Source organism: Zootoca vivipara, chromosome 10 (genome assembly GCF_963506605.1).
Source record: "Zootoca vivipara chromosome 10, rZooViv1.1, whole genome shotgun sequence".
NCBI lineage: Eukaryota > Metazoa > Chordata > Lepidosauria > Squamata > Lacertidae > Zootoca > Zootoca vivipara.
Genome location: NC_083285.1, coordinates 42558221 through 42584200, shown reverse-complemented (window position 1 = coordinate 42584200; position 25980 = coordinate 42558221). Strand labels below are relative to the sequence as shown.

Below are 25980 nucleotides of genomic sequence, written 5' to 3'. Positions count from 1 at the left end.
TCCCTCACTGCAGGCCAACTTTGACAAGCAGGTGGAACTGCCTATTTGTCAATCACCTGATATTGTATTCAAACCACTTAGGTTTCCAAGGGGGTGGCTCTCAGCACTGATCAGCTGATGGACGCTGAGAGACATCACTTCAAAGTCCATTTGCAAGCAGTCTGAATGCAAACCACTTGCAAGCAGACTTCAAAAATGATGGGGAGGGGTCATATTCACTGTCCCTCTTTGGTCCAGTTCTATTGTGACAGCTGGAAGGGATGCATTTCAAAATAATAAGAGTGCACGGCTGGTGTTCAGGGCTACAGTAAGATTCAGCTGGACCTCAGGACCCAATGCTGAATTGGCATGTTGACTGCTGGTCCAAACTGAGGTGCTTGCTGTTTTATTACAAAGAATTGATTTCCATTAATTCCTGACTTTCCCCCATATTCCAAACACTGATCCATCATCCACCCACGACTATTTGAAAAAGAAAGCAGTGACGTTTTCTTTTATTTTAGGCTCCTGCTGCAGAGGTCTGCTGGAGTGGGTAGTGCTTCTATCATTTGGGAGAATGTGCTATACTTAATCTGTATGTAGGGGTGGCAGTTTCATAATGTACGGGAAGTGCTAGAAAGCAGATGAGCTTCCTGTAACGTGTGAAGTCACCCTGAGATTTTCCAAATGCACAATCCAATCCCTGCCATATGGGAAAGGGAACTGGGGCAACATATTTTTTTTTTTAAGTCACCACCGAGTAAATTTATGTTGAAGTGTCTGAGAAGTAGGGGATATTTTCTGAGTATTTAATTCATGGGAGCAATATGCTCACATTTAGCAAACCCAGTAACAATTTGGAACAGAATAAATCTAGACTGGCCTGGGGGATAGAATTGGGGGCATTTTGCTTCTGCCTGTCCCCATTCAGCTACTTTCTCATTTACTTACAAAAGGATGTCAGGGGGTTAATGACAATGGGTCTTAAACCAGGTGGCAGTCGGTGACTGAGAGGCGCAAGTTGCCTTGTCTCGTAACCACACTCAAGAGCACCACCCTCCATTCCTAACAGCAAAGTCTCTGACAAAGTGTTTTCTTCTTGCAGCTGTTCAAGGGGAAGTTCTACCACTGCCTGGGCGTGGACACCCGAAACATCACCAACAGGTCTGACTGCATGGCTGCCAATTACAAGTGGGTCCATCACAAATACAACTTCGACAATCTGGGCCAGGTAAATGTGGAACCTTCCAAGTTTCCTTAGACTCACTTTAGTCTCCCTGGTGTCTTCAACACAAAAGGAAGGACTGTGACTTCAGACATAGATCCTCACATTGAAGGATGGGAGGTTGTAGTACTGCTGTTGAGAGCCTTCATCTTCGGAAGCGTATCCAGTTTTTCATTACCACATTATAAGACAGATATACCTTAAGAATCAGAATCACAAATGGCACAGTCCATCCAACATTAAGCGCTTCTAAGTCTCCTTGGATTCAGCAATAAAATCACAATGAAACTAAACTAAACCAACCACATTTTAATAAAAATAGCAATTAAAGCTTCAGTTAAACATGCACTTACAAGTCTATTAAGAAGTAAATACCATTGTTCAATGGGACTGGCTCCCAAGTAAGTGGGTTAAAGGGCTGTAACCTTTACTCCATTACTAATTTCAGTGGGATGCAAAGTGCTTAACTTTGGTTCAGATAATGCCTCAAGGTTTGGGTTGGGTTGGGTTGGGTTGGTTGGTTGGTTTAAAATACTGATATACCTCATCTCATTGGAATAATATCAAGTTGGCGTACTGTACAATAAATGATTAATGCAAAGCAGCAATTCAGAAGCTGCTTTAAAAAATTCAGCAAAACTAGCATATCTCAATTACAGTATCCAGGAATCTTTCAAGTGGTCTCAGAGGTCAGAGAAAGCTGAAGACCTCTGAGACCTAAAAGAAAAAAGAACCAGAAATAGCATGTTGAGGTTCTAGAACACGTAGGAACATAGAAAGCTGCCTTCTATCGAGTCACACCTGCAATGTATGAATTGTGAAGTAACTGGCACATGGCGCCTTTAAGAGAAACAGGCATAGCCCAGGAGGCCAGCTGCTGCAGAGCTGTCTCAGAGAAGTAGCCTGATTGAAGAAGTTTGTTACTACTTTATGTAGGCTCCCAGACCTTTTCAGAAATAAAGTTCATTAACTTGCCTTATACTGAGTTTCTAGATAAACAGCTGAAGACAACACACAGTGTCAGAAGTTTGATGGTAACCCAAGACCATCAGTCCATCTAGCTCAGCACTGCCTGCACTGACTAGAAGTGACCCTCCAGGCTTCCCTTCCAGCCCTACCACCTGGAGATGACAGGAATTGAACCTTCTAGACGCAAAGCAGGCACCCTACTATTGAGCTGTGGCCCTTCCCAACATATGACATGTGCTCATGATTTATGTGGAAAGGATAAAGAGCTATGCATTATGAGGGATTAACCAGGCATCCCCAAACTTCGGCCCTCCAGATGTTTTGGGGATGCCTGGAACTGTAATAATTAATTAAAAATATTTTCAAATATATTTTCAAAAATCAGAATTTTAACTCTTAATTCCAACGCTGCCGATGGTGCTAATCAAGATTTACCGGGCATGTAGGGCAGGAAAGCAGGATCCTACTTTTGACTCTGTGCATTCATCAACTCTTCCAAACAGTGTCTAGGGACCCTGCGCAGAGGAGCCAATGGCTGTGTGGAGGGTGCAGATGGGGCCTGCCACCACAATCCTGCCTTGCAGCAGCACATGTTCAGCACGCTCTGTTTAGTCTATTTTCATGGTTTTACATGTACCTTAAGAGACCTGGTGGCAAGTTTTAAATGCAAATAAATCAATCCAAACGGGGGAGGGCAAGTGCTTACCAGGGGCAAAGAAAGAAGGGCTACAAATAGTGTGTTTAGATTGCAGTCAAACATGTTCAGACCGGACATTAGAAAAGATCTCCTTGCAAAAAAAAACTGTTGGGGAAATGAAAATGGTTGCCTAGGGAAACTGTCGAGTCTCAGCCTCTGGAGGCTCTTAAGGGAGCAAACAGAGCAAGTGTTTATGGAGGATGCTTTACATTTCTGATTAAAATATTTGAGCTTCTTTCCCTCTTTGCATCCAGTTGAAATTCACTGTCTAATCTGTATGTTTTCTTAATGGATGCTCCATACTCCTCCCATAATTGGAGGGAGGCATCCTAAAGAGTCTTGGGATCATATTACCCCTCTTCTTCTAACCCCCCCCTCCACGAGCCCCCTCCTGCCATGAGAGAATCCCCTGTTATGTATGTGTATGTTTTTCTTTATTATGCAAAACCAATAAAAAAAATTTTTTTTTAAAAAAAGAGTCTTGGGATCTTTTTTTTAAAAAAAAGGTTTAACTTTTGCGTGGAGTGCAAATTTTCCATGGGGGAGTGAGATGTGGCAGGGAAAAGTTCAGAGCCAGTTATAAAGGGAGATAAGTGGGTTCTTTAAAAATAATAATCAGATGCATGTCACAGTCCTTCCTGATACATTTCATGTTTCCCTTTTTTGCAACCCCTTGGATCTGATAGATTTGTGACATTTTAACAAGGAATGGAATGTATCGTGATGAGTTGTTTTCTAAACCAACAGTGTGACTGAGCTGATCTGGTGTTTCTCTAGGGACGAATTTCTCAGAGGACAGCTGTCTGGCAGCACTTCCTTCTCTCTCTTCCCCTTTTTCACAGGCAATTTCTTTTCCCTCTCCCATCAACTTTTCCTGGAGAACTTTGGCAGGGTGATGGAGGAAGAAGGAAGGAAGGAAGGAACCTCTCTGTTTTTTTTGCTATTCATTTGTATGCATCTAATAGTCAAATAGTCAACCCTTGAACCAGTCAAAAGCTGACTCACTTTCATGTGTTGCAGGCTTTGATGTCACTCTTTGTGCTGGCTTCCAAAGATGGCTGGGTCAACATTATGTACAATGGACTGGATGCTGTGGCTGTTGATCAGCAGGTATGGAACTTGCTCTACAAAATGATCATTCATGTTGCTTTCAGCTGGGTTGTTAAATAGGCTGGATTATCCATCTTTGATGACTCCTAATTGTTTTGCTATGTACCGCCCCAAGTACTAGGAAGTTATAGGGGGAGTGGTTAAGTTTCCTCTGGATAACATAGTACTACAGGCCATTTTTCATGATTTCTCTATTGACAAAAGACATTGAGTGAGCATATAGACAGATCACTCTTTTTCTGGTCAATGTCTATTTTGCATGTGTTCATTCATAGAGGCAATCCTTCCTGTTTCTGCATTTTAAAAATGACCTTGCAATTTAAAATATGTATGTTTGAACATATTTCCCTAATGGTATTTCCTCACAAAGTGCATTATTCTAAATGTATGTCATCATGAAAACTTGCATTTCTAGATGCATTTTATATTCCAAATAATATTTATTCATTTTATGCATTTTAGTACTTTTATTTTAGTACATTTATGCATTTTAGTACTTGAGTGCGGGAGTGCATTGCACAATTAGAAGTGCAAACTCCGAAAGATTACCAGTTTCTAACCTGCATTTTAGTATTAGGGATCAGGTCAGTTTGTAGCAGAATTTGGCAATAACAAATTTCTCAAGCGACCCTTCTAATATGTCCTCTTGCTGTATGCATTGAACTGCCTTTCTTAATACATGTGCAATGCCAAATCTCTCTCTTTGTCCAGTTCTCTATTCTCTCCTCAAAACTTGCATTTTGCCCATGGCCTTTAGTCTCTACTCTTCATCCTCATTCCCAAATGTAAATAGGCTTTAAATGCACGGCAAGACATTTGCCCACAGTCTTCTCTCCTTCTCTTCTCTATCACTCCCTCTCAGTGCTGTTTCTCTCCTGTTTTTGGCCCTCTCCAAACAAACTCTTCATTGAGAATTCATATTAAGTTGCTTGCACACCGCTTACACAGGTTAGACTAATTCCAGTCTTCATTGAGCATTTATTCTGACAGTTATACAATGAGGATTCATCCTGAGTTGCTTGTGAGATGTTTGCGCATCTTTCTGTTAACCATTCATTTGCATTTTTAAAAGCAAATTTGTTGCTCTAGGGCAACAGAGTACTTTAATCCACTTTGATTGCACAGTTCAAGTATATGCTTGAATCCCTTCCACAAAATTGCCACAGTCTGGAGGCGCCCTTAGAGTGTAAGTTGCTTATTTAACTGTACTAGGGTTGGTTAGACACCTTGCATTGCAAGCACATTGCTTCCCTCAGAGATTTGTCAGATTGATTGGTACTATTTTTATGCTGGGCCATTCCATTTTTACTGCGTTTTGTCCTCATCTAATTTGTAGTGGGTGTAGCTTTTGTTTTTTGTGTGTGCAGACATGGCATATCTTTCAGGTAACTAGCATGGAGAAAATTGTTTTAATGCTCCCACATATATTCTTTTTGCATAAACTTCTGTCAATCACTTTCTTCTTCTTCTTTATCTCTTAATGGGTTTGCAGTAGTATCACGTGTCCTTTGGGGCATGATGGCAGACTCTTCGGACTGATGATCACTTGAGGCAATTCCCACCCTAGGCAGGGCTTTTCATGGCTGGCAGCTAAAATCTGCTGCTGTTCCTGTTCACTTTAATAATGCAAGATCACTTCCCTAATGCAGATGGCAGTTGCACAGGACTTAAACAGTGGCGATGATATGTTACACCCACACTGTGAACGCAACTTGTTTTCTCAGTATAGCAGAATGGTTTTCAGCTCGTCTTGTTTGGAGAGAACCATTTCTAGCACAACGTCACAACAGTTCTAGGGCAGCCAAAATTTGCATACAAAATGGTTTTTACTTACATGGGAATAAGGACAGACAAATCTGTCGATTTTTGTTCTCTCTGTTTTGCCTTTTTTCCAAACTAAATTTCAATTCTCCACACCTGTGCAGCAATTTCTGAGTTTTATTTTAAGGCTCCATATAAAAATTCATCAGCTTTTAGTGTTGATTTTTCCTAATGGACAGTGTCTGTGACATAAAATACTTACCAATGATACCGTCTTCTCCTTGTTTATTCTTGTGAGAGTTCTTCACTCTCCTGTTACATATACAGAATGACTCCCACCACAAACAAGGTTTCTCGCCCTTTCCAGTACATAAAATTAAATTTCATGCTGGATTTGTTCAAAAATGAGTAAAACACTAAAAAAAATAAAAAAATCAAGGCTTTGTTTTTAAAATAATCTGAAAAATCCTTAGACTGTGAACCTCGACCTAGTTAACTGAAACTTAGCCCCATTGAATTTAATGGGACTTACGTATTCAGAGTAGACATGCATAGGATTTGACTGTTCCATTTCTCTAGCTTAGCTTCATTACCCATCTGGAAATTTTCTTTGGCATCTCAGGCGGCAAATATACACACAAGGCTGCAAAATTACTTCTCTGAAAAATGTTGTTGTGCCTGTACTAATTTCTGATATTTAATGGCTTGATAATAGTGATCGATCATTTATAATTTGTGTATACATTGCTAAATGAGTTCTTCAGAAAATTATTGTAATTATCCTAGTCTTCTTCTCTGATACTGTAATTATTATTCTTGTATTCCAGCTACCAATATTATTAATCTAAATACCATATTCCGGCGTATAAGACGACTGGGCGTATAAGACGACCCCCAACTTTTCCAGTCAAAATATAGATTTTGGGATATACTCGCCATATAAGAAATACGACCCGGCGTATAAGATGACCCCCGACTTTTGAGAAGATTTTCCTGGGTTAAAAAGTAGTCTTATACGCAGGAATATACAGTACTAATGCCACCCTCACCCCCACCCCCACACATGTCAAATCCTTTTGGGGCACAGTTTCAATAAGCTCTTAACACTGCACTCCTGGTTTGTTTACCCCCCCCCCAAAAAAAAAAAATCAGAGTGCAGAAAAAAATGATACTGTTTTGGAATTGTTCAAGATCATCATGTGCAATAGCCCGATAAATCTGAGAGCTTTTTAAAAATAATTTAAAGCACTTTTTAATTGAGGTTAAAAATTAGTTGGACTAATTGTGTTGCTTTTCCTCTGTGCTTCATATAAATTATGAATAATCCATGCAACAAACCTGCAAGATATGCCACTATTATTGTCCCTTTATTGTAGATTACAAGGGTAGGACTGAGGATGAAATACAGTGGCTTGACCCGACCGCTCAGTGAAGCAGGAACTTCTCAGCTCAATATTCATTCTCTTCAACATGACTCTGCTCTCGTTTTTTTTAATTGCTGCCCTATTAATTAAAACCATCCTCATGATGGACGGAATGGATGAGTGTCACTGTGATGGCAGTACTTTTGTTTATACATATATATGCACATGCCTTTCCCAGTAGCAGGAAAGAAAAGAACAGGCAGTCAAGGAAGGATTGCCTGTAAACTCTCCTCAATAAATCACAAATATCACTCTCCAGTGCTTGAGGGGAGGGAGGATGTGCCCTGCGCCACATTTCCATGAAGTTTGGGTCTCCCATTGGTCATATAAATCTTCCTTGCCATCTTCCTTGCTTTCCATAAATATTCAATTTTCTTCAACAAAATCATCTTCTTGGTCTTTCCTCTCATAACGTGCTAACTACAGCCTCTCTCTGTATGTTTGTCTGTCTGTCTTTTTAATTCCAGCCAGTGACCAACAACAACCCTTGGATGCTCCTTTACTTCATTTCTTTCTTGCTCATCGTCAGCTTCTTCGTCCTCAACATGTTTGTAGGGGTGGTGGTGGAGAACTTCCACAAATGTCGGCAACACCAAGAGGCAGAAGAGGCCCGGCGGCGGGAAGAGAAGCGCTTGAGACGCCTGGAGAAGAAGCGTAGGAGTAAGGAACAACCTAAGTGTTTTGTTGGTTCGTAGACTGAAGTTGTCTGAGAAAAACTTAGCTTTTTAAATAAAAAACAACAACAACGAATACAACATCACTAATCCAGGTGACTGCATTTTACCTCTGCAGTCAGAGGCAATAATACTTCTGAATACCAGCTGCTGGAAACCACGGGAAAAGGGAGAGAGCTGTTGCACCCAGGGCCTGCTCTTGGGCTTCTCACAGGCCCTAGTGAGAACAGGGTGCCGGACTAGATAGGCTATTGGCCTGACCCAGCAAACGCTTATGTTCTTAATGTGTATGTGGGTGGCAAAACCGTGAGAGCTGTTTGCCGCTTGGTCAAATGTCATTGAGCAGGCATCCCCAAACTTCGGCCCTCCAGATGTTTTGGACTACAGTTCCCATCTTCCCCGACCACTGGTCCTGTTAGCTAGGGATCATGGGGGTTGTAGGCCAAAACATCTGGAGGGCCGCAGTTTGGGGATGCCTGTCATTGAGCATCTGCCAAAAAAACCACCCTGTTAACACCACCTGTTCTTTGGGTAGATGGGGCCCATGGCTATATCTATATCATCTATCTTATCTATCTATCTATCATCTATCTATCTATCTATCTATCTATCTATCTATCTATAACTAATTATCATTGTTTCAGTCATCATATTCTAAGACAGCCTTGGAAACAAGAGAATCCCGTTTCAATGTGCCTCTAATTTGTGTGTGTAGTTTTGTGTGTATATGATTTAATGAGAAAAACACACATACCCCAAATGCACCTGGATGTGAATTAGTCCAGCCTTTCCTCTCCCCTCATCTTCTCCTTAAACCCCTTTGAATGCACCTCTGTCCCAAAACCATGGAAGTCCCTGGTTTACTCCTTACTTCAGATTTTCCTTTTCTGGAGATGCTTGCTTCCTCTGCTCATTTGAAAACTCAATTTCGTGGAGCATGAAATGCTGGTTTAGTATCATTTCTACAAACACAGGACTAACAGATTCTTTCTGTCCCTCTCCCCTCCCCTCCCCTCCCCTCTTCCCCTTCACTTACTCACTTGCATTTCTGTTTTCTTCCCTGTCTTCTGGTTCCCTTTTATTACATTCTTTTTCCTTTCCTTTCACCTTGCTCCCCTTCCTCTGGTTCCATTCTTTTCTTTTCTTTACTTGCCTCTTCTCTGTTCTTCCTCTTCCCTCCCTCCCTGGATTGCTCCCCTTGCCACTCCCATGGCAGAAGCACAGCGCTTGCCGTATTATGCCACCTACTGCTCTGTCCGCCTCCTCATCCATTCGGTCTGCACCAGCCACTACTTGGACATCTTCATCACTTTCATAATTTGCCTCAACGTTGTCACTATGTCCCTGGAGCACTACAACCAGCCAATGGTGAGTGAGTTCAAGGGACTAAATCCCACCTTTATGCCTTCCTCCTCCTTCCTTGTTCTCCTCCCCTTTTCACAAAGAGCTGCTTTTTACATAAAGTAGAAACTAGATGTCTATCACAGGTCGGTAGCTGTGTTGGTCTGGCGTAGTTGAAACAAAACAAAAAATCTGAAGAAGTGTGCATGCACACAAAAGCTCGTACCAATGACAAACTTAGTTGGTCTCTAAGGTGCTACTGGAAAGATGACTAGCAATTAGGAGTAAAACGTGGCAGGCAGTAGAAGATGAGTTGGGAACAGGCTACAGAGAGAACCACTCACAAAGCAAAGAACAGCAGGTCCCCTTTATTACAAAACTTGCTTTACTAGGGCATGTGTCTGGTCACTATATAGTTTCACTAGAGCCACATGCTATATGATTGTCCGCCTTGCCAGTTGAAAAGTTCCATGATGAATATCACTGTGCAAAATTGTCCATAAATTGAGCCAGAACTAACAGAATAATTACAGCAAATAGGTACAAACTAATGGGGGGGGGAGAGTTCGTGTCTGATGTTATAGATGGGGGGGCAGATTCCCCTAAATTCCTGCATGCCAGATACTCCCCATAATTTCTGAATTCAGTAAAAGTTAGAATTAATCAATGTTCGATTAAACTTCACCAAACATGGAAAACCCCTGAATTTAATTATGCTAAAGAGTCAAGCCAGCTTTGCAAAGCTAGCTGGATGGGCCATTAGCAGAGGTCAAAGGCCAATAATGGCCCATGCAGGAAACCATCAGAGGGCAAGACTGCCAGGCCAGGGGGAGGGGCCCCTTCTTTCCTGGGTGCTAGTGGGCACCACAGTCTCTGTTGTGTCTCAAAAGGGAACACAGACCCTGTTAAGCACGTCTGCAACCCCAGAATTTTTGCACTACTCATGGAGATGGGGTGGCATGCAACCTTTATTTTTTCCTCTTTCAAAGTGCAGTTTGCTGGATGAGATGTATATTTCTTAATCCAACCTGTTTGCTACTCCTTGCTTCCCATTTCGCTTCATGTCCAAAGGAGTTTGTCATCTGGTGGGGTGGGGGATGGCATGATCCTGGAGAGAGAATCCTTCCTGTCTATTTCTCCTAAACCAGAATGATGCTGTTACCAAAACACACACAATATTAGTGTGGCTTAGTTGAAGAAATGAATTCTTGGCTCTCAGAATCAAATGTATATGATATAAGATTAAAAGGTATTTTCCCTCTGGGTAAGTACATCCTGCTCAGGTCTATATTGCCACGAAATCTCTGCCTCCAGAGCCTGCTGTCTTGAAGAGGCAGGGTCTTTAATTTCTAAGATCTGAAGTGGCCAGAACTGCAGTCATTAACTCACCTTCTCTTTATGTTAGACTTCAAGAACAATTTTTGTCAGGATTCCTATGTTTTATACCTTGTATCTCCTCCTGCATCCCAGTTTCTTTTGGGTTTTGCTTCTAAGCTCATCATCCTATCTCCTCCCTCCCTCCTTGTTACACCCGTCAAATCTTCAAGTAGGAGGCATCTCTTTTCGCCTCCTTGTATGTCACTTTCTCAGCCTGTTAATTATGCTGGCATAATAGAATGCCTATAAAATGCTTTAAGGTGGCTCAAGCATATGGAACTCCAGATATGCCAGACATAATTATCTGAACCCTTTCTAGTGAGTTGCAGGAGCTTCATACAATTTTGGAAAAGTCTGCTAACTTCTTCAGAAAACTTAGTTTCCCGCTTCCTCAAAAAAAGATGAAGAGCTGTTGCCCATAGATTGTTCTCTTTGGAGACCCCTCATTTATTTACTGATCAGTTAATTTGTGAAAGCTGTCCCACTGTACTGATGCCAGAAGTGACATGTAATGATGTTTGGATCCCTTTCATACCACCCACCTTCCAACGATACAATCATTCAGATGAACAGAGATTGTTCAGAGCAGAAACATAGCTTGATAGCCCTGTGGCACAGAAAGCAATGTGACTCATTTCCATCGAATGCAGGATGACTCATAAGCCTGCATCTAATACCAAGCCCTGTCCTGGTTTAAACTCTACTACAACATATTTGTGATGAGATAAATACTTCAGAAACAAGGGTGCAGTCTTACCACAGCATCCCTTAGAGCAAGCCCTTAGAGCTACAGCCACTGCCCCAGCCAACCTGTTTCTTCTCTCCAGTGCCTCTGAGCCCCCATCTCCAGTGTTGTTTTCAGTACAGTCATACCTCGGTTTAAGTACTCTTCGGTTTGAGTACTTTCAGTATAAGTACTCCGCAGACCCATCTGGAACGGATTAATCCACTTTCCATTACTTTCAATGGGAAAGTTTGCTTCAGGTTAAGTACGCTTCAGGTTAAGTACGGACTTCCTGAACCAATTACACTCATACTTTGGGTTAAGTACGTTTCAGGTTGAGTACTCCGTGGACCCGTCTAGAACGGATTAATCCACTTTCCATTACTTTCAATGGGAAAGTTCGCTTCAGGTTAAGTACGCTTCAGCATAGCTGCCAAGTACCCTGTATTTTCCGGGAAACCCCCATTTTTCCTTACCGTTTCCCGGAGGTCTCCCGTTCCAGCTCCTCTCCCGTTAATTTCCCTGCATTTTGTTTCCTGTCGGCGGCCATTTTTCTAGTGCCGCTTTGCCCATCTATGGCACCAGAAAATGGCCGGCGCCGGAAGTCGCATCTACGCATGTCCAGAAGTGCGTAGGCGCAACTTCCAGTGTCGCTTTGCCCATCTATGGGCACTGAAAATGGCCGGCGCTGACACCAGAAGTTGCATCTACGCATTTCCAGACATGTGTAGACACGACTTCTGGCACCAGCGCTAGCCATTTTCGGTGCCCATAGATTGGCAAAGCAACACCGGAAGTTGCGTCTACGCAACTTCCGGTGTCGCGCGGCTGCCAATCCCGGATTTCTCCACAGTGTACTTGGCAGCTATGCGCTTCAGGTTAAGTACAGACTTCCGGAACCAATTGTGTACTTAAACCGAGGTACCACTGTACTGATGTTTCTCCCCTGAAATAATCATCATCATCACTAATACTTCTAACCCAGCTTTCACCCTGCAAGATCACAGAGCAGTAGACAACAATGAAATAAACACATCACAAATACATTGAACCAATAAGCAAAAGCATTAAACCAAGTACATGTATAGCAAATCAACAGTTCATCCACACCATACATTTAAAGCACATGGCTTCCATCAGAAAATCCAGGGAACTGTAGTTTGTTAAGTGTGCTAGGAAATGTAGCACGGGGAGGTGTAAATTAGTGTCCCCAGGATTCTTTGGGGGAAGCCAGGTGCATTAAGTGAGCTTTAGCACTCTTCTCCTGAATGCCTGCCTAAAGAGAGATGTTGGCAAAATGTCATCCATTAAGAGGACCACAGCATTTCCACAGGGAGGGAACCTTTCCTAGGTCACCACATGGTAGGAAGCCATGGTAGTTGCTAGGGCTTCCTCTTCATTTCTGGGGAGATCTTATACAGACCATTTGTTTTGCAGCCCCCTTCAAAAGACATATCCCCAAAGATCCCCTCTCACTTACAAGAAAAAGGGGTGTTTTTTCCCCACATAGTAGCAATGTAGGTAAGAGGCATTTACATGGCTGTGCACAAATTTGGCATTTGTTGTTTGGGGTTTTTTAAGCCACGGAAAGCTGCTACAGAAACAATAAAAGACTAGCCAGACATCATGGAGGAATGAATCGTGTATGAACTGTAAACAAGGTTGAAACATGCAAATCTTCTCAGCAAGGAACAAAACAGAAAGGAACTAAATGTTAAGATACTTGAGGTATACCACTGCAGACATAGTCTTTTGATAGCTCAGTATTCAAGAATCCTAGAAATATGCAGATATATTTGTAAAGAGGAGCAGAGGTGGGTTTTTCTCCTACAAGGAGCACTGCTTTCTCCTGCCTTCACTAGACCTCACATATGTTCAGCTCCCAAATTAAATTATGGCTGTGTCTTCCTTGTCACCCCATGAACCAGATGGGATGTCCACTTTGGCTGCACACACATGATCCCCCCCCCAAGAATCCTGGAAACTGTAGTTTACCCCTCACAGAGCTATGATTCTCAGCATCCTTAACAAACTCCAGTTTTCACGAATCTTTGGGATGGGAAATATGTTTTAAATGCATGTTATGTTATGTTATGTTGTTATGTTATGTTATGTTATGTTATGTTGTTATGTTATGTTGTTATGTTGTGTTGTTGTTGTTATGTTATGTTTTATGTTATGTTATGTTATGTTATGTTATGTTATGTTTTATGTTATGTTATGTTATGTTATGTTATGTTATGTTATGTTATGTTATGTTATGTTATGTTATGTTATGTTATTGGATGCTTACTATTTGTTTATTTGTTGCCTTTCTGCCAAGACACCCAAGATGGTTTACAATTTTAAAATATTAAAGCAAACAAATTATATAAATGCAAAGTCAGCACTGTAGTGGAGGAGACAGTCAGACTCAGCAAGCCCTGATATTATTGTTATGATGATGATGATGATGGTTCCCCAGCCAGATGTTGTCTTTGCCTGCCTCCATCACTCTCTTTTTCTTTCTCAGAGGGCAGATGTCCGTTGAGCCCTTTTTATGCAGTAGTTTTCTACCCCAAATGTGATCTCCAGTGTATCTTGGGATAGTCATTTGCTCAGCGTTTTGTTTTGTGTTTTAAAGTGGGAGAGGTTACTTTTGAAAAATTGCTCTGAGGAAAGAGGAGTTGTCACTGACACAAGGACTAGTCAGTCAGTGCTTGAACGTATTAGCATTTGCCACAAACTGGTAGGTTTGCTGCAAACAGCTTTCCTGAACTCAGTCTAGGAGAGGAGATTGTGCGTGTGCTCAAAATCAGTAAGTGTGCTTCCACACCTTCCTCCTTTTGATTCTCACAGACCAGTCAGAGAACTTGATGACATTAATGTTCCTTTTTCTTTCCATTACTAGTCTCTGGAGACTGCCCTCAAGTACTGCAACTACATGTTCACCACTGTGTTTGTCCTGGAAGCGGTTTTGAAGCTTGTAGCCTTTGGGCTGAGACGCTTCTTCAAAGACAGGTGAGCCAGAAAGAATGGGAGTCATACCCTGTGGCACACAGAAGATCAGAGGTGACTCATTCTGTGTTTGGAATACCATTCACTACCTGAACTACTGTACTTGAATTAGCATGAATTTGGGGAGAGGGGACTCTGACCACGGACATTTTTACAAAGTAATGCTTAGGGCACCCCTCCTCACTTGGTACCCTCTGGGAGTTTTAGTTTCTACCTCCCATCATCCTTGACCATTGGTCATATTGGTTGGGGCTGATGGGAGCAGTGGTCTAAAACAGCTGGAGGGTGCCAGGTTGGAGTAGGTTGTGTTAGAAGGAAGCCTCTTTCCTTAGAAGGAAATACAGATGGCACGGATATCAAGGCATTCCTTCACTCAGTGGAACTCTCCAATCATTTCCCATCACCTTGGCCACCACTTTGCCTTTATAAAGTGTGTGTCTTCTATTTATCTCTTAGCTCCTTCCCAAGTCACCATTCCTCAGTGACACACTACAGTGTCCCAAATTCAGTCCAGTTAAAGATTCGAAGATATTGGGGCGGGGAATGCTGCTGCCAATCAAGAATTCTGCTGCCAATCAAAGTGAACAATATTGAATCAGTATAAAGCATTTTGAGGTATCATATTTTAAAAATGTGCCTCCCCACCTGCCAAATAATAATCAAATAGCATGCAGAAATATATTCTCACCCAAGCAAACAGAACAGCTAGAATAAAGGATGTCCGTTTACTTAATTGGTGTGCTCATTTATTTAATTAGCAAACAGAGATTTGTATGTTTTGTTCCGTTTTTTAAAAAAATGGAACCTTTGATAAGTACAGCATTGCAAATAACTTGTTGATAAGCTGTGCCTAGTTTGAAAGTGTGTCATTTATGAAAATTGTCAAAGGAATAAATTGATTCCCGTCTCTTAAAGGTGGAACCAACTGGACCTGGCCATTGTTCTGCTCTCAGTCATGGGCATCACACTTGAGGAGATTGAAATAAATGCTGCCCTTCCCATCAACCCCACCATCATCCGTATCATGAGAGTGCTGCGTATTGCCCGAGGTGAGCTACAGAGGGAGCTACAGAGCACGGACTGACCAATAGGCATGTTTCAAGAAGGACAAGAAAGGGTTGTGGCTCAGTGGTAGAGCATACGCTTTGCATGCTGAAGGCCCCCTTTTCTATCCTTGGCACCCCCCAACAAGGTGGAGAAAGACTCCTTGCCTGAAACCCTGGAGAGCCATGTCCAGTCAGTAGACAGTATTGAGCTAGATGTACCAATGGTTTTCCTATAGTCCTATGTTCCTAATGTATACGTAGGAGAGTAGACTGGGGAAGACTAAGCAACTTGGAGTCTCTGTGCTAAATCACATGTTGGGCCTCACATGCCCCTGATGCTTGTGAAATTTGTCATCTTCTGTGTGCATGCAAGAGCCACACAGATCCAGTCATTCTGGCATCTTTCTCCTACCATGTTTATCCAATGTTCAGCATGCGTAGCAGGGCTCTAACAATATGTAGGTTTCCAGTGCTCTAAATTTTCCACAGAACTATGAACTTGAGCAGAGCTGCTTTCTCACATGATGACAACTGAGTAACACCCAGCTAACTGGGACTTTGTCAAACATACTGCCAGACATTCACATGTATCTGTGCAAGTGATGCTGCCAGAGTTCAGAACTGGGGATGTTTAGAGCATGAATTTCCTCATGTATGGGCTAATTATGACTTGAGACAAATGTCTCCATAACCCAGGACCCTATAGTAATTAGTGTGGGGACCTATTCCCTCTGACATTTACCTGGTGACACCCAAATGAATGAGAAGTTCGGCTGTACTGCTGCAACCTTTGTTAGGCTGCACAGGACCACTGAGAATGCCAAGGGCACTGGTGCCGCAATTTTGGTCCTTGGTAAGAATCCTCTGAATTCTGGTACCCAAGAGAGTATGCTCATCTATATAGTGGCAAGGGCACCATAATTACTGGGAACTATCATTTCCCAGGGGGAGATGGAAAATAGCAGCAGGGTAGATTTCTATAGCATTGTGGGGACGGAGAAAGAGCTACTTAGAAAGGAAGTCAAGTGAGAGAAGTGGAAGATGTCAGGCACAGAGGAAACAGAAGGGGTTAAATGGAGAGGAGGCGGGTGGCTGAGAAAAAGAGACTGGGTGGTAGGGAGAAAAAGATGAGATGTTGGCAGGAGTGTTCTCTAATCAGACACATTAGGGAGAAAAACCAGCAACAGGACCATTGCTTGGTGTGCTGATCCTATGTGAAAAGCCACCCACTTTGCTTTTTCCCCCCCATGACAGTTTTGAAGCTCCTGAAGATGGCGACTGGGATGCGAGCATTACTGGACACCGTTGTGCAAGCACTGCCACAGGTAAATGAAGCTATTTGATTATGAGGTGGGCTGAGGCTGCCATTCCTGAGGGGAAAAGAAAGTAGGCTTTAGCTGCCAACAGCCCTAACAGCCCAACCCTAGGCTTATTTATTCAGAAGTAAATTCTGTTGCATTCAAGAGGACTTGCTCCCAAGTATGGGAGTGTAGAATTGTACAGCCCAAGGCTGAACTCCTAAACATTCTTATTGAGGAGTAAGCTCCACTAGGCACAGTGGGACTTCCTTCTGAGTAAGCCTTCCTGTGACTGCATTGTACATGTTACAAATTCTGAAATATTGAAAGCACAGGTATTTTATCTTCTGCCTTTTGGATTGGGAGGCGGGGTGGTATTGCCGCTCCCACATTCTTTTCTACAAATGAGATATCCGATACTTATTTTAAAAAGGAAGGTTAGAAGTCCAAGACGGATGAAGTGATATTTTCTACTGGCCAACTTTGTTGGTATATATGAATCTGGAAGTTTGTAAGTTTACTATCCAAAAATAATAAGACTTAAGATTCAAAAGATTCTAAAACAGTACGCTTGCAAACTTTTTTAGAGCTCTTAATCAGCAAATCGTGTTCTATTTTGTATCTTATATACACTTCTACCTGCCAGCTTTGTTTGGCAAATCATAGTGCTTTTGTGGGAGGCTGACATGCCTGCAACTCTCTCACCCATTGGTCAGCTGTGATCATTACCATTAGTCCAGATACTCTCACTGAATCACTACATGAGGCAGGAAGGAGACAGCAACAATTGTGTAAAAATAATGATAGTAACTCCAAATACCCATGACAGCAGAGAACCCTTGGATCAGCAGCGATCTGCTTCAGCACTGTGTAGATTGTAAGTTTCAATCACACTGATTCAGTAGGCTTGCCACTTGCCAAAAGGCTACAATTGCTCAGCTATGCTTCCGTCCATTAGCTCCACTCACTTTCATTTCACACTTCAGGAAAAGAAACAATATGCAGGTAATTAGCTCTTTATCCCCTTAGATACTTTTATCCCTTTTACCCTCATTGAACACAGTGCTTTTACACAGTGTTAAATGATCTTACTTCTATTTTCCTTCCTTCTTTCCTTCCTTTTTCTTTTTTTTGTTTATCTCACTATGCCCTTGGCTGGATGTACTAACAGTGCATGCTTTTGATGCTCAAAGTAAATAATGCAAAAATGCAGAATTGTATTTAATTTGGCATCATTCCTTCTGATTTCACTATTCTCAGAACTGGAAATATTTTGGCAGGGACTGGTGTGTCAAAAGACACTGCCTATGGCCATTTTTGTTTTCAGGACCTTTGGCAATATCTACCACAACATTGTCAGACATTTTCCTCCAACCATAAGGGCTGAAAACCAGATTTTGAAAAATGAGATTTTTGGGGCCAGAATAGACCCTTCATGTTATATCACCTGGACAACCCATTTGAAATAGGGAAGACCATGTCCATTATTCAGTGAGGCAAACAAGATTGAGAGAACTGGCAAGGCAAGGAGGTCTTAGCCCTTTTCCTACCTCAGAAAGATGCTTCAGGCTGTTTCCTTCTCATCCCTGCCATGGGAGTTTAAGTGTGGCATAACACACTCTCGGATTGGGGGCAAGGGACACTTCAGTTCTTTACTTCCATTTGCTTTAGCTCATGTATGGAGTGAGAAAGTCTAGGTATGGTCAGTGGTCCCTGTATAGGAGGCCACTTTCAAACCTCATGTAGCCTGCCTTGAGTTCCATGATGGGAAAAGGCAAGACATAACATGTAATAAATAAATAGTCACCAAGTGTGGATGGGATCTGTGGCTGTTTTGAAGGCCAACTAGGAAGCTGCTGGGGAGCTAGAATGGTCCCCCAGATTGCCAATCATGCGTCTCACATGGCTAGACTATAGACCTTGCTCCTATTGGAGGCAGCATCTGCCACCAACTTAAATGCATGAGAGAGAGAAGATTGTTGATGGCTATTTGCCATGATGGCTCTGCTCAGCCTCCATAGTTAGAGGCAGCAATGCTTCTGAATACCAGTTGCAAGAAACCACAGGAAGGCCAAGTGCTGTTGTGCTCAGGTCCTGCTTACGGGTTTTCCACAGGCATCTAGCTGGCCACTGCAAGAACAGGATGTTGGACTAGATGGGCCATGGGCCTGATCCAGCAAGCTCTTCTGACATTCTCATGTTCTTAATTTACAAAAAGCACAAAACCTCCCCTCCTCTTTGAGCTCAAGTGCCAGAGGATGTTAAGAATGTTTAAACACTATGAGCAGCGGTTCCATTTTTTAAAAATGTAAATTGTTCCTTTCTCATTTCTCTTTTATTTTCGTGTAAAGTGGGAGCACCAAATAAAAATAATGTGCATGATTTATTTATTAATTTTTAAAAAACAAAGACTAAAAATGGGCCTGACTAACTCTGTCTCTCGATCTTCCTTCTCCATTTTCCATTCTCCTATCGAATGCCTGATTATTTATCAAGACTCCTGTCCCATGAGAAATAATGCCTCCTCCATCTTTGCATGTAGTGAAATGTCACCTGAAAGGCAGCAGCTGGATAGGGGGATTTGCATGACTTGCAAAAGGCAGCTGCTCAAGGGAAATACTCAGTATTGATGTTCCTACTGCCCACCACTCGATTCCCATGGGTATCAAGCAAACTGACAGAATTCCACTTGATGGAGGAGTGGCTTGGGAAACGGGGATTACACATACTCTTTGGTCCTTAGGAGATAATTGCTGAAGAATGAATAATGGCATCCAAGAGGTCTTACCGAAGCAGTTATCTTCTATCTTGTCTATTGGAAAAAAAAAAGAACAAGTGTTGTCTGTGGGTTGGTTATTTGATTATCTCTTTGTGTGAATGAGGTGAGCCTGAAACTTTATCTCGAATTGTTACACATGAGACTTGTGTGTGATATCACATTCTTGCCTCCAGTGCACTGCTATCTGATGCAACTTGTAGCAATTTTAATTGTACTCTGGATTACAACTCTATAATTCTGTGGAATCTTTGCCTTCTGTTTGCTGCTCTGTCTGTGCAAACAAGAATCCCTTGTTTTCTTACACTGAGAACATATACCCACTTTTTATCATGGTACAGAGGCTATGAGTCCCACATTTTAGATGTTCAGAGGGCAGCATCACGTTGTTCCTGGGGTGGGAAAATCCTTCAGTTGCTTAGAAGAAGTGATTGAGTGAGTGAGTGAGTGAATGAGCGAGAGAGATAGAAGGGGTGTGGCTCTGGACTCCACCCACTTCTTGCATGCAGCTGCTGACAGATTCTCCCCCACCCCAAAGAGTACAGCCTTCAGGAGGAAAAGGCTCATCAGTGGTGGTTTAAACCCCACTTGTGTGAAACTATTGCTCTGCATAAAAAATACTGAAGTTACCACATTGCGAGGTAGGGGGTTCAAAATCAGCTATATTTGTGTGTGGTTTTTTTTACTATATATAACATTTTGCAGTAATCTGTCATTGAAATTATTAGGACATAGATGAGTGTTGCCAAGTCTCTGTCATCAAGGAGGGGATGCGACCAGCTTAAAGGAACACAAGCGAACAGCAGAGAACCTGCACAAGCGACGCTAACAAAAAAAAACCCCGCACATATATTAAGTAAAATAGAAACATCGTCACCCAACCCCAACCCCACCCATCTCTCCCCCATCTACGGTACCTCTTTCCCCCTTTCTTCCCAATGTCTCAACAAATGAAACTGATTTGTAAAAATGTTACAAGAGACATTGCGGTATATCTTTGTAAATCAAGAAAATCTTTAATTAAAAAAAAGGCATTCCTAACCATTGCCACCACTTGGGCATCCAAGACCATCACCAGGCAGTACATTTACTTTTTCCAGGTGAGTGCAACACTATCCAGAACAGGCACACATACTCCCTGGCTGTGGGTCCCTTGGACTGCCTACCATCATTGTCCTATCTTTTCAGGATTTAACTTCAGTTTGCTAATCTGCATCCAGATAATAACAGCATCCAAGTTAGGACTCTGACTGCTGGCGTTAGGTTTGGTGTTAGCCAGGGGCCATCAGCACATTGGTGACACTGCACTCCAGAATGACAAATGTTCTCTGCCTGTGGCTGCATTTGTTGTTGTTGTTTAGTCGTTTAGTCGTGTCCAACTCTTCGTGACCCCATGGACCAGAGCACGCCCGGCACTCCTGTCTTCCACTGCCTCCCGCAGTTTGGTCAGACTCATGTTGGTAGCTTCGAGAATACTGCCCACCCACCTCATCCTCTGTCGTCCCCTTCTCCTTGTGCCCTCCATCTTTCCCAACATCAGGGTCTTTTCCAGGGAGTCTTCTCTTCCCATGAGGTGGCCAAAGTCTTGGAGCCTCAGCTTCAGGATCTGTCCTTCCAGTGAGCACTCAGGGCTGATTTCCTTCAGAATTGATAGGTTTGATCTGCTTGCAGTCCATGGGACTCTCAAGAGTCTCCTCCAGCACCATAATTCAAAAGCATCAATTCTTCGGCGATCAGCCTTCTTTATAGCCCAGCTCTCACTTCCATTCATCACTACTGGGAAAACCATAGCTTTAACTATATGGACCTTTGTTGGCAAGGTGATGTGTCTGCTTTTTAAGATGCTGTCTAGGTTTGTCATTGCTTTTCTCCCAAGAAGCAGGCATCTTTTAATTTCGTGACTGCTGTTACCATCTGCAGTGATCATGGAACCCAAGAAAGTAAAATCTCTCACTGCCTCCATTTCTTCCCCTTCTATTTGCCAGGAGGTGATGGGACCAGTGGCCATGATCTTAGTTTTTTTTTATGTTAAGCTTCAGACCATATTTTGCGCTCTCCTCTTTCACCCTCATTAAAAGGTTCTTTAATTCCTCCTATATGTGGCTGCATATAGATGTTTAAAAGCATTGGGGACAAGGTGGCACCTTACAGCATTCCAGGCCCAGGGAGTAGCATCCACCCAAGGCTACCCTCTGCACCTGCCTTCTCAAGCAGGATGAGAATCATTGCAAAACAGTGTCTTCAGGTTATCCACATCTGAAGGCAAGTTTCCCTATCTGTAGAACTTGTGCTGCATTGTTCTTCAAGCACCGGCAAAGCCTAGAAAGCACAAAACTTTATTTCTTTAGAAGGCAGCTTCATTCTTTAGAAGGCAGCTTCATAATGTTGCATGAGGCTGCAAAGATTAAGCCATAGTGCATGGAGGGTTTCACTCGAGGCAGTAATAACTTTTTTAGCACTTAAGTGATTGGGTTGAGTTTCCATATTTTGCACACTGACTTCAGGGGACAATCAAATTATCCATAACATTATTATTCTCAAAGATCTATGAACTCTGGCAGAACAAGTACTTCAAAATTAAGTCCTTTCCATCCTGATAACCTTTTTGCTTTATGTCTTTCCTTTTTCCTCCTCTTGTTTTTCAGACACAATCTTAGCAAACCATGTAGTATTCAACCTTCCATGCTGTGAGCCAGGTGTACTACAGAAGTGTGGATTGAAGTGCCTGATTTTGGCTGAGGAAGGGGTGGGCAGATAGGGAGTCTCCACTGATTGGGCATTTGCTGCCCAGCCTGGCCATGGCATGATCTCACCCCCCACCCTGCCCCCCTGTGTGGTCATGGGGAAATGCTCAGCACCTCACCGGGTTGCATCCTTAGCTGTTCAGGTACTCCATTAAAGGGGTCCAGGAAGGGGTGTTTTTGTCCAAGAGTCCACATGGGGGCTAATGGACCATAGCACTCTTCCTAGTGGTAGCCATGGCAGGATTGTAACACCTGGTGCATGTCAGGGGATAACCCCGTAGTCGGCACCCCCTCCCACTTAACAACCAACAGACCAGCTGCTTGATATCAGATACATACCCAATGTCTTGGCATAAACAAACTTGCATCAGTAATCAATAAAAGTTGCAACCTATTTCAACCCAATATCAATGTCCTGTTTGTTATTTTGATGGTTGGCCCCTCACTAGGCCACTGACATCATGTGCCTGGGTATGTAATTGTGGTGCTCTCTGCTCCCTGCATCATACCTTGTTTGGAGGAACCCATGGAATCCTGCCCTTCAGTCACACCTTCTGAGTCAAGTTCAGTTTGGGGAGAACAAGTAGAAGATGGGTGTGCTTTCTTGATGCTCTCTGTTGACATTTCAACTTCTGGTTCAGACTGTCCACTTCTGGTTAGACTGTTCATTTCCAAAGTGTTTTTAGTATACACCACAATTGAAATTGCCGTCTTATGTTGAGTCTGGTAGCATTTTTCAGACTCCCTAATTTTTTGCTGCGTATTTGTTAAGCCACCTTTGGGGTTCTACAATTAGATGTCAGATTTGGCCATAATAATACGTGACTTAGTTACATCCCATTTGGACTACACTTTACATGGGGCTGCCATCATCCCTCCAATAAACTGAATACTGTAGAAGATTAACTGAATCATTTGTAAGAAGCACAAATGGCAGAGGTGTGTGTATGTGTATGTTTTCTCCCATGCTACTCTAATGGGGATTGAGTGGTGATCACCCAAAATGGCAACTTTTGCACTTGCTGAACTTTCAAGCCCCACATTTAGGCAGCTCTGTATTCCCATAGGTCTCAGCTTGGTGACGCTTGTATCCTACGCATTATTTTGGCTTGACTTTGGTTTGTATGTTTGATTTTTTTTTCCTTAGGTGGGGAATCTTGGACTGCTCTTCATGCTCCTTTTTTTCATCTATGCTGCTCTAGGAGTGGAGCTCTTTGGGAAACTCAGTAAGTTTCTAGCACAGAGGTGGGTTACAAGATGCATGGAAGATTCCCATCATGCATTAGGGTTATTTTTTTCCACTTTAACTAGCAATTAACAGAATTTCTGAGTATCTCCAAGAATCTACCATGACAGGGAATTTCTCTTGCAAGGTTGGTTGCCCACAGTTAGTCTATTTCAAAGATGGGTGGCCTTTGCTTTCCGTGCAGTTACCCCAGTGAATTGTTTTTTTAAAAATACCTCTGGGTATGCCCACTTGGGGCGATCAAGGACTATCTCAGCCCAACTTGACTGATGCCCAAGTGTGCCCAAATTGACCCAATCTGTTTTAGCATTTGGGCTTTGGCTGAATCCAGGGCACAACCCTACTTTCATATACAGAAAATGAGCTTGTATACATTATTCTATTGTTGAAGAAGAAATTATAGATGATTCCTGACCACGCAGGAATCTTGGAGACATGACTGCTGATCCCAAAATGATGGATTGATAGATATTATTTATATATTTACCCACTTGCCATATACTGTGACCAGTCCTTTTGGAATTATTGGGCTGAAGCATGGAGTTCCTCAAAATTTAAGGTCTTGAGGATGTAACACTTGAACAACCATTAGATGAAGTTGTAGCTGTTATCACTAAGTGAATTAGAAATTCAGTCATTTACTTTGTCACTCCCGCTGACTCTAACATCTGGCTCCAATACATTTGCTGACTGAAGCTTATGCATCCTAATAGGCCATCAGTTTTAATGAGCAATGCAAAGACAGCATTTTTGCACAGTAGCATCCAGAAGTAATGTAGGAATATAGTTTGGATCTTCCAAATGTAATAATGGAAGACAGACATTTGGAAAGAAGCTTGACATAAAATATTGCAAGAACAAGATTTGTGTGTGTATGCATGTGTGTGTCCTGATAAATATGGGAACTCATCAGATTTTTGTCATTTTGGCCAGCCATTCCAGCTTGTTGGCCAGTAACAGTATGCAAAAGCTATTTTTATGTGGACTTGGATATAAAGTTACAATTAATATTACAAAGAACTGCTTTTTCATCTCTTGCCTTTCACTGGAATATAGCCAATGGTTCACTTTTTCTCCTATAAATCACTTCTTTCCAGTTTGCAATGACGAGAATCCCTGTGAGGGTATGAGCCGTCATGCCACCTTTGAGAACTTTGGGATGGCCTTCCTCACACTTTTCCAGGTCTCCACTGGTGATAACTGGAATGGAATCATGAAGGTAACTTGGGCCATTGTTGGAAATATGTCTTTGGTCCCAATGAATTACATCCTGAAATGGAAACAGACCGGCACTTATTAGAAGTTGTGTGTGAGAGAGTAGAGAAAAGAGTAGGATTGAATAATATTGCAGACATCTAATCTGTGGCTGGGTATAGAAGTGTTGGTGCTTCATGGGAGGGAGGAACCTGAACAGATCCCAGCTTGGGATATGTACTGAAATAAATAAGCCCTTCTCCAGCTGCCCCCACTAAGTGAGCTGCAGTTGCTGACTACTGTGGAAAGGGCCTTTTCAGTGGTGGCACCCTGGTTATGAAATGGCCACTCCAGAGATGCTCGCCTGGTGCCTTGCTTATATTCGTTTCAGTGCCAGGTGAAGACATTCTTATCTTCCTGGGTTTTTTAAGATCTTTGTACTTTTAATCCATTGAATCTTAGATCTGCCTTTAGTGGTGCTTTACACCTTCTGGTGTTTTACTTGCTGCCATTGACTTTTGTTGTTGTTTTATTGAGGACTGGTGGATGTCATTGCCATTTAATGTTTTATCGTAAGCAGTCTAGAAAACTGTGTCATTGGGTGGCATAGAAATCATGTAAGTAGATAGACAGACGGACGACCCATTAGGAGTAAACTGGAACTGACATTTCATTGGCATGCTAGAAAAGGCTAGCCAACTCAACCAATTTCCTGTGATTCCAGGAAACTTTGGAATTAGAGAAGAGAGGAGAGTTCTGTGTCCAGAAGCTTGGCCTGTTAAAGGTGCCATCTTGCCATCTTTGTCTGTATACTTTGTCTGAGAGAGCAACCACATTTGCATTCAGCCTTTTCTCTCTTTCTCTCTCTTTGTGTATGTCTTTGTGGGGTTTCTGTTTGGTTTTCTTTGAGGGTGTTTTCTTCCTCATTTGTGGCCTAACGTGTTCCTCAAGGACACACTGCGTGAATGCACTCAGGACGACCGGAGCTGTCTCAGCAACCTGCAGTTCATCTCGCCACTCTACTTTGTCAGCTTCGTGCTCACCGCCCAGTTTGTCCTCATCAATGTAGTAGTAGCTGTGCTTATGAAACACCTGGACGACAGCAACAAAGAAGCACAAGAGGATGCAGAAATGGATGCCGAGATTGAGCTGGAGATGGCCCATGGGCTCTGCCCCCTTAACTGTGGTTCATCGAGTGCTGGACACGATGGAGGAGGTGGGAGATTGGATCCTGGAAGACAGCTGTGCATGGCATGTTACTCTCCTGCACAGGTAGGTGACGGTGTTTGGTTGTTGTTGTTGTGTTGCTTAATTGCAAGACTTTGGCACATTGATGTGGGTAGGAGAAGGGCAGCTTAGGTGGTTGCAGATCCTGATGGTGGAAAAAGATGTCTATAA

At 42.6% G+C, this 25980-nt stretch overlaps 1 protein-coding gene across 1 annotated transcript in view; it reads left to right on the top strand.

Annotated features, from left to right (window-relative positions):
- The window catches only part of CACNA1I (calcium voltage-gated channel subunit alpha1 I), a 269708-nt gene that overhangs the window by 231629 nt on the left and 12099 nt on the right, over nt 1-25980 (top strand). The window contains exons 22-31 of the mRNA XM_035128273.2: nt 1085-1210; nt 3891-3980; nt 7633-7825; nt 9056-9207; nt 14172-14281; nt 15194-15327; nt 16579-16649; nt 23290-23368; nt 24486-24607; nt 25534-25854. Of these exons, the coding sequence (XP_034984164.2) occupies nt 1085-1210; nt 3891-3980; nt 7633-7825; nt 9056-9207; nt 14172-14281; nt 15194-15327; nt 16579-16649; nt 23290-23368; nt 24486-24607; nt 25534-25854 (1398 nt within the window). The remainder of the gene's footprint in view (nt 1-1084; nt 1211-3890; nt 3981-7632; nt 7826-9055; nt 9208-14171; nt 14282-15193; nt 15328-16578; nt 16650-23289; nt 23369-24485; nt 24608-25533; nt 25855-25980) is intronic.